The 12427-nt window shown below is 49.9% G+C and overlaps 1 protein-coding gene across 1 annotated transcript in view; it reads left to right on the top strand.

Moving 5' to 3' along the window:
- The window catches only part of Tcf7l1 (transcription factor 7 like 1), a 159344-nt gene that overhangs the window by 122680 nt on the left and 24237 nt on the right, over window positions 1-12427 (top strand). The window contains exon 4 of the mRNA XM_004642829.2: window positions 9792-9875. Coding sequence (XP_004642886.2) covers window positions 9792-9875 — 84 coding nt within the window. The remainder of the gene's footprint in view (window positions 1-9791; window positions 9876-12427) is intronic.

The following is a 12427-nucleotide window of genomic DNA, read 5'->3' as shown; positions in this document are numbered from 1 at the left end:
TGTGATTACCACGCTTGAGATGCCGAGTGACCACAGAATACGGCATTTAAATTTTTAAAAATGATTACTGACATCTACATTCAACATATTTTTGATCACATCTCATAGAGACTATGAAAGAGTGCCTCTGGAGCTGCTTCAGAAGAGGCAAGCGGGTGGCATACGTGTACCAAAGCGAAGAGTACGTGGCGGGCCACTGATGGCACAATGTGCCTTTTACTGTAGTTAAATAAATACATCTTTTTTTTTTTTTTTTTTGAGACAATGTCTCAGTATGTGGGTTTAGGCTAGCCTCAACTCACCGCGGTCCTCCTGCCTCAGCCTCCCTAATGCTGAGATTATATAGGCATGAGCCACCACCAGGCTCAATTTTTTAAAAAACTGAAAGGCAAGCTGCTTTGGTTTTGTTTTTGTGTGTTTTTTTTTTTGTTTTTGTTTTTGCAGAACCGGGGATTGCACTCAGGCCCTTGCGTTTGCCAAGCAAGCGCTTGTTCCACTGAGCCACCTCCCGGGCCCCATGCTGTTATTTTTTGATCAGCCCTTGTGTGGCACCCTGCTGGGTCCCAAGTGTTTTCATGCCCGTAACACAGGGGAGAAGTCAGAGGCTCAGAAAGGTGAGGCCTTTCCTCAGGTACACAGCTTGTAAGTAAGTGGGGTTCAGCCACACTCCTGACTCCAGATTTGTGCCGCAGACCGAACAGGCTTCAGTTTTAGATCAATAGCCCATTTAACCTTTCCCTCTTTAAGAAGCCACCTGATCCCAGCCCTGCCTTCAGAAAATACCCTCATTTTAAGATGATGTGGTTGAGGCCAGAGAGGTTAAAGGGGCCTGGGCCCCTGATCTCTGGCCTCCTGGCCTCTTCCTCCCACCCCTAAACGCCCAGCCTCCTGGGACAAAAGTTGACTCAAGTTCTCATTTTAAAGTTGGTGCCCCCTAGAGGCTGGTTTCTTCCTTTTTGTGTTTGAGATACTTAATAATTACATTCATCTGGTAATTAGCACAAACACATGGTGCATCTTAATCATTTTTGTTTGCTCCTCCCCTTCCCCCACTCCTGCTTCCTAGATCTCAAGCCTGTGGTCAAGTCTGTAGGCAGAATGGCCAGCTTCTTTGGAGGGGAAGGGAAGACCGACGTATTTGGGAGAAGTGGAGGTTGGGGATAATAGGCATTTGTGGAAAAGTTGAAGCCTAACCTTGTTTTTTAGTCCTGGGTTGGAAGCCAGGATCCACACGCTGCACCACATCGCCAGTCCTTAAATTGTATTTTGAAATGAGGTCTTGCAAGTTGCCCCCTCTGCCATTCTCCTGCCTCAGCCTCCCAGAATGCTGGAAATGCAGGCGTGCCCCAGCATGCCCAGCTAACGTTTATTTTGTGAGTTTACTGTTCAGTCATGAAATCCTTCTGGAGCCCCTCTGCAGCCAGTGCATGAGGTTGGTAGATATTGTAAAAATATTTGTTAAAATGTTTATTAAGGGCTGGTGAGATGGCTCAGTGGTCTAAAGCACCTACTTAGAACAAGCTTAGCAAAGCACAGAGACCACGGTTCAATCCCCCAGCACTACATGCCAGCCAGCCCCGCCCCCTGGTGGGCTGAGCTGGCCACACACACACACACACACACACATAAATAAATAAAAATTAAAAATTATAAAAAAAATGTTTATTAAGCCAGGGATATAGCTCAGTAGCATAAGCACCTGCCTGGCAAGCACAAGGCCCTGAGTTAGATGCCTGGTCCAAAAAAAAAAAAAAAAAATTGTTGACTAAATGCAGTGAGTGCAAAAGGGGAAAAATCACTCTGTTGCTTTAAAACATGTCGTCCTAAATAACGTTTTCACAAAATATTATGACTGTGCTATGTAACTTGAAAAGTACCTTATTACAGAACATTATGGATTTGTAAAAATAAATAAGGAATAAAAATATAAACCTGGTAATCTCTAGCTCCCAGATCTCATGTAATCCGTCCTATTGGGGAACCACATGTTCACGTTTGAAGAGTCTCGCACAGTGGCCCAGGCTGGCTTCAAACTTGAGATCTTCCTGCCTCAGCCTAGAACAATAGACATTCGCCATCACACCTCGCTCCCTAATACTTCCACTTATTTTTCTTCAGTAGCATCCGAGAACTAAGCCCTTGGCCCCGATTGGGCAAAGCTTTCTGTCTCCCTGCTCTGAGTTCGTTCTGGGGGCTGGTGGGTTTTCAGACCTAGAACTGTTTATGACCATATCCACAGAAGATAATGGAGCAACCTGGGATGCAGGGTTGGGCAACAGAGCCCCACTCGCTGCCCCTCTAAACTCCTGGCAGCTCTAAGGCACTCGATCATCCCAAGAAGAGCCTCCAGTCCAGAGGGCAGAGTGTGCAGTGGGGAGCCCACGCATAGCCGAGGGGTACAGTGACGCAGGTGCTCGGGAAGGTGACTCTGGGTCTGCACTGTGGAGAAGGCATCGGCGTTTCCCGTGAGTGAAGATAACGCGCCTGGGGCTGGGGGACCAGGAGCGCAGCTGGGGACGAGGGGAGCCCTGGGGCTGGGGTGGCGTCCACTTGCTAGTGAGTTGGGCCTTTCATCCCGACCCAGGAGCTTTGAAGCAGAGACATGATTGGTTGGTGTTTAGAAGCCAAACTCTCGCAGGAATTTGGAAAAACCACTACAGTAGTGTGATAAGAATATTGACAGAATATTGCCCGGATATCAAAAGGATCAAGACTAAGGAGGCAAAAAAAAAGGGGGCGGGGGAGATGGGTCAGTGGAATAAGTGCTTTCCTGGCAAGCGCAAGGGCCTGAGTTCAATCCCTGGTTCCGAAAAAAAAAAAAAAAAAAAAAAAAAAAGAAAGGGATTGTTTCTTCAGTATTCATTTGTAATACATTAAAAAAAAAAAAAAAAAAAAAGAGCTCTGTATGTGGTTCAGGCTGGCCTTCAACTCCCAAGACCCTTCTGCCTCAGCCTCCTGAGTGCTGAGATTACAGGCATGTGTCACCATGCCTGACTTGTAACTCAATTCTTTATGTTAAAATTGCCCTTAAAAGGAGATTGCTTAGCATGTGCAAGTGCATGGCTTTGATCCCAAGTGGTGGGAGAGGGGGGAGAAAGAGAACATTGTGAACAATGTCATTGTTTCTACAGTGGAAGGCCATCTGTTGCCTGGGGTGCAGAGTTTGGAACCTTCTCCTCCTGGCAGCGTACCCTGTGCATGCGTGCTGGGGCTAGGGAATCCTTCCTTCTCTATTCAAGGGGGCTGTAGCTTTTGATTGGTGAAGCTGCTGTTTACCACTGGGGACCAGAGAGGCAGGAAGGGCCAGCCAGCTACTCTGAGGAGCTGTCTGCTGCTGCTGCAGAGGTGCGACACAGAAGCTAGAGGGCTACAGAAGTCCTGCTCTTCCCACCCACTGCTGTGAAAGGAAAGGGGAAGGGCTTTGGGAGCCTGGCATGGTGTCACCTGGGGGATATGGGCGATGGCTGGTTTTCCTTGCTTCCCACTATAGCATGCCTTGTTTGGAAGCCTGGCAGTGGATTCTGTAACATGAAGCTTTGGTTCTTTGGTGCCAGGGTCCATCTTAAAGAGTTTTGGGGAGAATTTGTGCAAACGGGGAGAATTTAGACATATCTCCCCTACCCCCACCCCCCAAAAGTCCTGTGGGGTCGTCGCCTCTTGGAGCAAGCCTGGGACAGGAAGGGTCTGGCCATCCAGGGCCCCTCCTACCTTCTGGGAGCCAGAGGGTTAATAATCTCCATAGCTCATTGGCAGTTCTGCCTCTGTCCAGGGCATGCTGGGATTTCCTCCCAGCTGTTTTACATCATGAAGATTTGTGTGTTGGGGAAATTCCAGGGCACAGCTGCAATTAATCTGCTGCTCAGTCTCTGAGCAGAGCAGAGAGGGGATTGTGTAGGACAAGTCTCCGCCTCCCTACAGGAAAGGGGGCTCTAGCTCTCTAGGGAGAGCATCCTTCAGAGAGACCCTTCCCTGGCCCTGCATGGAGCGGAAGCAGCCCACCTGGCCAAGTGCTCAGCCCAGGGAGGGCTCAGGGGAAGGTTGCAAGAACAGAGAGGGACCCAGAACGCGAAGGAAGAGAGTAACAGGGCCCCTCTAACTAATGCAGCCAGAATAGCCCCAATTCCAATACTTGGTAGGGACAAAAGCGAATTTCATTCATCCTTACTTAGGAACATGGGGGTAAAACTCTTAGGCACTCTGACCAGTATTCCACAGTAAAAAGCAAGAAGAGGAAAACAAAACACTCTGGTCAAATAGGGCTTACCTGGGAAGGCAGAAGCGCTCTGGTGTAACAGACCTGTTTGTCCACACACATCTTGAGGATTTCGGGTAAGAGAAACCACAGGACCCTTTCAGTGGATTCTAATGAAAACAGAATGAAAACAGGAATAGAATCTTCTTTCCCTAACAAGATAAAGACATGGTGGAAACCATAGCCTCATTCTACTTCAGATCACAATAGCAGAGACCCAGTGCGCCCCCAAAACAGGCAGTTTCAGCAAGGTTGAAAATGCACCTCTGTCCTGTCTCAGAGTCACAGGAATTGTAGCGTATCAAGAAGTTCAGGGGCTGGGGAGGTAGCTTGGAAGTCTAAGCACGTCCCTGGCAAGCAAAAGCACCCGGGTTTGATCCCTGATTCCACATGCCTTCCTGGCCCTGAAACCCTGGGTGAGCCGTGCTGTCACCCAAAAGCAGGCATGGTGGCACATGCCTGTAACCCCAGTGCTGGGAAGCTGAGACAGTAGGATCACTATGAATCCAAGCTGCATGACGAGATCCTGTACCAAATAAATAAATGATTTTAAAAATTTAAAGGGGAAAAAAAAGTTTGTAGGGCTGGCTAGATAGCTCAGCAGACTAAAGCACCTGTTTAGACAGGTGCAGGGACAGGGGTTCAATCCCTGGTGTGCTGTGCAGGCTCCACCTCAAGGAGTGTTGAGACAGCGTGGTGGCATGCACATGGCCTGTAATCCTAGCACTTGGGAGGCTGAAAACAGGAGGATTACTATGAGTCTGATCTGTGTAATGAGACCCTGTAGACCCTGTACTAAATACATTAAAAAAAAAAAAAAAGTTTCTAAGTCCAGGGCTGCGGTAGCCAATGAACTGGGCTTGGTCTCTTTTTTCATTTTCTGAGTGTCAGAAATGGGCTTGTAGAGAGCACCGGGGAAGCAGTGGCTCACCCATTGGGGTTGCGCTGATGTTCGTGGGCTCAGTTTTCCCGTTCCAGTGGGTACCCCAAGGGAAGGATGGTGGATCAGGCTGCACACCCCTGCTCAGTATGTGCCGAAGCCCCCTGGATGAAACCTTGGTAGGGTTTGGAGAAACCAGTAGTTGCAAGTTGCCCACATGGCATTATGGTGCAGCCTCCTGTCACTGAATCCCTTAGGACCTGCCCCACCCACAAGCAGCCCTCATCTCCCACAAGAATCACCACAAGCAAAGCTTTATTGTGCTGGGGGTATAGCTCAGCAGGCATAAGCACCTGCCTGGCAAGCACAAGGTCGTGAGTTCAACTCTTGGTACCAAAATAAACCTTTATTTCTAGTGGATGTTGGACTGGGCCTGACCTAGGAATTCAATACTGCTCAGCTACCTCCAAGTTCCTGCTGCTGACCTGGGAAATTACAGTGGGGTGTTGCTGGCTCCTGTCACCCTATCCATGGTCCTGGGAAACTCATGTGTCCCTTTAGAATGCCCTATTTCTGGCTGACATAGTGGCATAGAGAGGCTGAGCCAAGAGGATCGTAGATTCGCTAGCAACCAGGTAATTCAGTGAGAACTTAGCTCAAAACAAGAAGAGCTGAGTGTGTAGCTCAGTGGAGGAGCACGTGTGGCCTGACACTCTATTTTCTATCTGTAGCACTGCCCCCCGCAAAAAAAAAAAGCACACCTCTTTCCTCAGACTTGAATCTAGAAGCATCATGTGCCTGAGCTTCAGGGGCCCCACCTTCTCTTATGCAGCTCTAAATCCATTTGAAAATCTTTAAAAAGCAAAAAGAAGACAATAAGCTGCAGTTCCAGATGCCTACCCCAGGATGAGTTCTGAGCAAAAGGAGCATTGTTCCCAGAGCCACCCCTCTCTGCTGGGGACCAGACTGAAGTGGTGGGCAGGACCACAGCCCCTCATCCTTCCCTCTCAGTAAAAATCGCGCGTGTGTGTGTGTGTGTGTGTGTGTGTGTGTGTGTGTGTGTGGCCTGGGACGTAGCAAGCCTTCACAGCATGAGAATGGGCTTAGCACTTAGCGCAGCTCGGGAAAGGGCACCCTTTGTCGGTGGTGGTGCGTGTGTAAGCTAGCACAACCGCTGTGAAAATCAGCGTGGAGATTCCTCAAAAAGCTAAAACTAGAAATTCCATTTGACCCAGCTATATCTGCTCTGGATCATGTCCAGAGGGTTAAAGACATCATATTGCAGGGATCCGTGCGCATCCACATTCATAGCAGCTTGACTCGTAATAGCTCCATCTTGGAAGCAGCTTAAATGTCCATCACCAGATGAATGGGCCAAGTGTGGTATTTGCACTCAATGGACTACTACTCTGGTATGAAGGAGGATAAGTTTGAGTCATTTGTAAGAAAAAGGAATGCACCGGAGACCATAATTCTGTGCAGTAAGTCAGATGCACCAGCTTAAATAGTGAATACACAAAAAGCAAATAAAAGAAAACAGGAAACAGAGAGATTTTTTTTTTTATTTTTGATTAGCATACGTTTGCAGGACATAATGTCTACATTCCGTGTGGAGTCGGTCCTGTATGTGGCATGCCCATTCCTTTCCCTCTCCTTTCGCTCCCCCTTTTCCTCCGTCTCTTGATCCTTTTCCCACTTGAGAAAGACCCTGCTACTTCCCCCTCTACAGATTGGCCAGTAAGTGCATGAAGAAATGCTCCATTTCTCTGGTCATTAGAGAAATGCAAACTGAAACAACACAGAGGTTCCTGTCTAGGTCATCATCAAGAAATCAGATAATCAGTGGCAGCAGACTTGCCAGTGGTGCACAGTGTTCTCAGCTTGAGCCCAACACTACATACATACATACGTGATTAAAATAAAAGAAATCAAATAATAACAAATGCTGGCCAGGCTGGGGGATGGGGCCTTCTTCGTAGCTGGTGTGGAAGGTGAACTAGTCAGACCACTATGGAAAACAGGATAGAGCTAGATCTCTTGCAAACAGGAAGGGGACCTAGACATGGAGGGAAGGGGAAAGTTAAAAGAAATAAGATGTGGTGTCCATGTCCCAACCCCCCATGATGGAGGCCATCGTTATGTACTGCAAACACACCAATAAAATAGTTTTTGAAGAATGAAATGAAACAAAGTTTGAGAAACTGAATCAAGAAGTAAACAGCTGCATTTTTAAGAGAGACAGCAGACATTGTGCCTTGGGGGAGTAGGGTCCAGTGTGTGGCCTCCTTCCTCTATCAGAAGCCCAAGACACCTGAGGTAGGAAGAATACCAAGTGTGTGATAAGTGGTGAAAACTGGTAGTGATTCCTGCAGCCCTCCGCTGTGAACATGAGCACTTATGTATGTCTGTGTGTCCCGACAGACAAACCTCAGGGGATCTGTGTTTGGGGCACCAGCTCCTTGGCCCTAGAGCAGAGATTCTCAATAGGAAGTGACCTTCCCCCTGCCCCAGGAGGCATTCAGCAAGTCTGGGAATGTTTAAGACCCTGAAGTGTGGCATCACCCTAAACTAGTGGGATACACACACACACACACACACACACACACACACACACACCAGAACAGCATCGCTGGCACAGTGTGTATGTCACACTTGCAGGGAACAAGACCCTGGTGGTAGAGCTGATGGGTTTTAGTGTCCTGTCAGAAGGGTTTCATGCTGGGGTTGGGGGGAGTGGGGATTTGAGACATTTTTCTTTAGCACTTGATACTTGTCACAGTGGTTCATTTTTAAAACAAACAAGTTCAAGTTGTTGTTTCCTGAGGATGCTGGGGCCTCACACAGCAGCTCTGGCTACCTCAGGCATCCAGACAGGAGAACATCTGCTTCTGGATAGGCAGACAGAAAAGGAGAGAAAACCCATGAGAGAGGGACAGAGCCTGCCCTGAGAGACCCGGGTGCCCGGGCTCAGGCTGTCCACAGAAAGCTGGAGAGCTTGTTTTACATCCACTGGCTCATCTGAAAACTGGGGCTGCATCCCGAACTTAGCCTAGCAGGGCTGACGCGTGAAGGCTAAACTGGGTTCTGTGTGTCAAAATGCTCTCACAATCACAAAGGTGGCACAAATACTGTTAAAGCTCCAGCACCTTTTTTTTTTTTTTTTTTTTTTGGTGGTCTGCTCAGCCTGCCCTGGATGAAGGGCTGTCGGGGGGCGGGGGGGATCGAACTGCGGTCCCCACATGTGCCTAAGCTCGCACAAGCAAGGGCTTTGGTCCACTGAGCTATCTCGCCAGCCCCAGGCTCCAGTGTTTTTGAAGTTACCAACCATACTGGACATCCAGCTGATTCTTCTGGAAAGTGTAGGCTCTGAGAAGAGGGACAGAGAGATGGCTGCAGTGAAAAGGGAGGAAGAAGCAAGGGTCAGCCGCAGTCAGGGACAGGGCGGCATGGTTCAGGGAGGAGCGGAAAGCCTCCTTGCTCTGAGCTGCTGTCCCCCGCTGGTCCTGTTGTGCCTGCTCTCTGCTTCATGCTCCAACTCTTGGCATGCGTGTCCCTGGGTCACCTCTTTGAAACCTGGGGCCCTGTCCACCCATTTCCTTACTACATGTGTGTATCATGCAAGGCCAAATCATGAGTGTTTTGTCCTGCAGTTGAATAGAATGCAGAGCAGGGGAAGCTCAAAAACCCCTTCCCATCCTCTCTGAAACTCCTCCTGGAGTGGCTGCTCTGGAGAGCACCACAGAGGCCGCCTCGAGGGTGGGTGTTGGTACTGCAACAGCACATGTGCACTTGCTCCTGGTTCCCTTGTGAACATAGTAGCCACTGTTTATCAAATAGCTCCCACAACAGGGCGCTGGTTCTATGCCTGACGCTAGTGTCGTCCGTCCTGTCCCTGTGTCGTCTTCCCCCCCCCCTTCCCAACAGCCTGGAAAGTCATTGTAATGGCTTTGCCCTTCACAGACAAAACTAAGGCTCTGGGTTGTCAGTCTCTTGCCTGGGGTCACGGCTATTGTGTTTGGTGACACAGGGGAGCAGGTGGGTCCTAAAGTCATCTCAAGAGTGAGAACCAATGAGATGAGGATTCCAGCTTGGGTCCGGATTACTGGAGACTCCGGGAGGGTCAGGCGGTGGATTCTGTCTGTTCGCCCACCTCTGCTGCACAGCGTCTGTTGCTCAGGGAAGCAGAAACCATCCAGACAGGGTGGTCTTCAAGGGCCTCTGGTCCCTGCGGATCTGGTGTGGACCACGACAGCAGCAGAGAGAGCTCAGCAGGGTCTTGGACAACTTTGGGATGTGTGAGATATATTTGTTTTTTCCCCCACTCAAAATTTTCTGAGGGTTGGGGCCAGGGAGATAGCTCAGTGGAATAAGTGCTTCCCTGGCAAGCGCAAGGGGCTGAGTTCAACCCCCAGTTCCTAAAGAAAAAAAAAAATTCTGAGTTTGTCAATTGTGCCCCCCCCCCAAGGAGACAGAGGCTGTGGTGGTCCCTGTAGGGTGACTAGAGCTGTCAAGAACCTGCCCCTGAACAAGGACGTGGGGATAGCGTGGTAGGCTTCCCTGCCTGCCTGGTGACTGAGCCCAGGGCTCTTTCTCTGCTTGTTTTGGGCACTCAGAAGGCCTCATCTCACCAACTGCTTTGTGTTTTCTGTCCTTCTGCAGTACCTGCAGATGAAATGGCCTCTACTCGATGTCCCCACCAGTGCCACAGTCAAGGACACGAGGTCGCCATCTCCAGCACACTTGGTAAGTTTGTTTCACCTTGAGACACCAAGTGGGACACTGTGTCCAGCCTTGTCCTTTGCTCCTGATTCCCCTCACCTTCCAGAAGCTGATTGAGGGGTGAATGTGGTCTGAGGTTGTGTGTGTGTGTGTGTGTGTGTGTGTGTGTGTGTGTGTCTACGTGTCTTAGTCACTACATTGCCCAGGCTGGCCTCAAACTTTCTGACCTCCTGCCTCAGCCTCCTAGAGTACTGGGATTCCAGGTGTGCGCTGCCCCATCCAGCTGACGCTGTATCTTATACAATCCCACTCTCTCCTCAATACACAGCCACACACCACCTCAGCTCACAACTAGGAATGCCCAGGCCCTGGCTGTCTCTCCTGGGTGTCCACATGCACCCGCCTGAGGTGCCCCCTGCGCACAGGCAGCATCATTTCTGTCTGCGAGCTTATGGCCTCTTTGTAGCTGCAAGGCAGCAGTCATCGGGGCTGTCCAGGGCCAGCTGCAACAGGCAAGAGTCCATTAAACCATCTGAGAACAAACGCCTGTGGCAGCAACGGGCTGCAAGGCAAGATCTGGAGGGCCTGGGAGCCGGATGTGGTGTGACCCAAGCAGGTCCTACCTAGGACTGAAATCAGAACAGCCGGGAAATGTCATCGGGCCACGACCTTCATATCCCACCTTTGGGACCTTGGGTCAACGCCCACCTTGGACCCACGAGCTAGTGTTGTCTGCTGTCCAGTGAGTCAGAGTCCCTGAGGGTGCAGCTGAAGGACCTGCCTGGGCCTCGACCTGTGCATTGTGTAGAGAAGGGGAGCCAGGGCCGGTGTCCAAGGCCCTGGGACTTGTGCGCTCGCGAGCACTGTGGGAGTGTAGAGCACATTCAGCAGCGAACCCCTGCAAGCCCGGTGGGTCCCTGTCCCTCCCACCACACTGTGGTTGAAGGCAGATTCTAGACGTATTATTTGCTCTCAGAGGACATTTGAAGATATCCTGATAATCCTTGCTCATTAAGAGCTTAAAGTCCAGGGAAGGAAAGGGAAGATGTACCCAGAACATAGAGTGGCACAGTAAGCGCGTGTGATTTCCTATAACCCTGGAGCCAGCTCGCCGAGGCAGCCATTTGGTAGTGTACAAGGCTGTGTTACCTGTAGCTCTCAGATGATTTTTATTTTTTTTTTTTTTTTGTACCAGGAATTGAACTCAGGGCCTTCTACCTGCTGAGTAGGCACTGTGCTGCTCAGCTGTCTTCTTAGTGCTCTCAGATGGTTATCCCGGCCTTCTGCTGGGGAGGCAGTGAGGGCATCTGGGTAGGGAAAAGGGAGGGAGCCGCCCAGCTAGCTGCCCAGGGCTGGCTGCCCCAGAATGCAAGCCCTGAGTTGGGTTCTGAGGCCAATCACAGAGGCCTGGGGAATAGGATAGGGTGGCTTTCACACCTGCATCCACATGGGATGGCAAGCATGAGGTGCGGGTACTGAGAGTGGTCTGTGTCAGCCATGGTGGAATGTGTCCCACCCTCTTCCATCCCCTGCAAGAATGGTTAGTCCCCTCCTAGCCCAGGATTCTCTGTTTGAGCCCAGGTGTAGCAAGAGCCAAAGTGGCCCTCCTGCTCCTCTCTTCTATCCACATCTGTCCCTCTGCCCACTGTCTCCTCTCTAGCTCCTTTTCAAGGACATGATTGCCCCTTAAAAGCCGACCCATGTATTCTGAATGTCCTGTCCTTCCTATTGCATAGTGTTCCATCTCTGAGAGGTCCCAGAAAATGCCTGTGTGCAGCCTTCCTCCGTGTCCATCACCCTTCCTCTCTTCTCTTGACTCCACCCTGTTCCTCACACCTCCATTGCTGTGCCGAGTTCTCTGCCATGCTAATCCAGGCAGCCTGGCTCTGCTACTACTGTCTAACAACCAGAGCCAGGCCTGTTCCTGCTTCTCAGTATGGTGACATCTGATGCTATTGACTACCCTCAGCTTACTGTAATTCTCTTTCCGTCGCCTCTAGAACACTATATTACTACTGTGTATCAGTCTTGGTTTTTCTTAGCATTTTCTTTCTAGACACTTTCCTCCCCCCCCCCCCAAGGAAGAGTCTACAGGGTGTTCAGGGTCTCACTACTAGATTGGACTCGTAGTGATCCACCTGTTTACAGCCTCCCGAGAGCTAGGATTACAGGCATGGGCTGGCACAGCAGGCCCAGGGATCAACCCCTGCCCCTGCACCCCTGTGCCTGCTTGCAGGCACTTTAATCTGCTGAGTTATTTTCTTTCTAGATCTTTTCCTTAAATACTGTGTATTACTACGATAGAAACATACACGAGATCCCAAATCCTCCAGAAGATTCTACACCCCTCCTTGCAACTCCCAGATAAACATCCAGCCATCACAGAGGTGTGCTCAGCAAATAAGATGCACCTCATGCTGGCCACGGCCTCTTATTTTGTCTGAGGGCAGATAAGTATGAACTGTTGATACACATTGTATCGAAGATAGCAAAATGGGCAGCTTTCCAGTAAATTATATATTAGACTGTGTTTAAACATAGCAAAGCGGAAACAGCCCTCAGAAGCTTCAAGGTTG

The sequence above is a fragment of the Octodon degus genome, unplaced genomic scaffold, assembly GCF_000260255.1.
Source record: "Octodon degus isolate 3935 unplaced genomic scaffold, OctDeg1.0 scaffold00162, whole genome shotgun sequence".
NCBI lineage: Eukaryota > Metazoa > Chordata > Mammalia > Rodentia > Octodontidae > Octodon > Octodon degus.
This window is presented reverse-complemented; position numbering and strand designations above follow the sequence as displayed.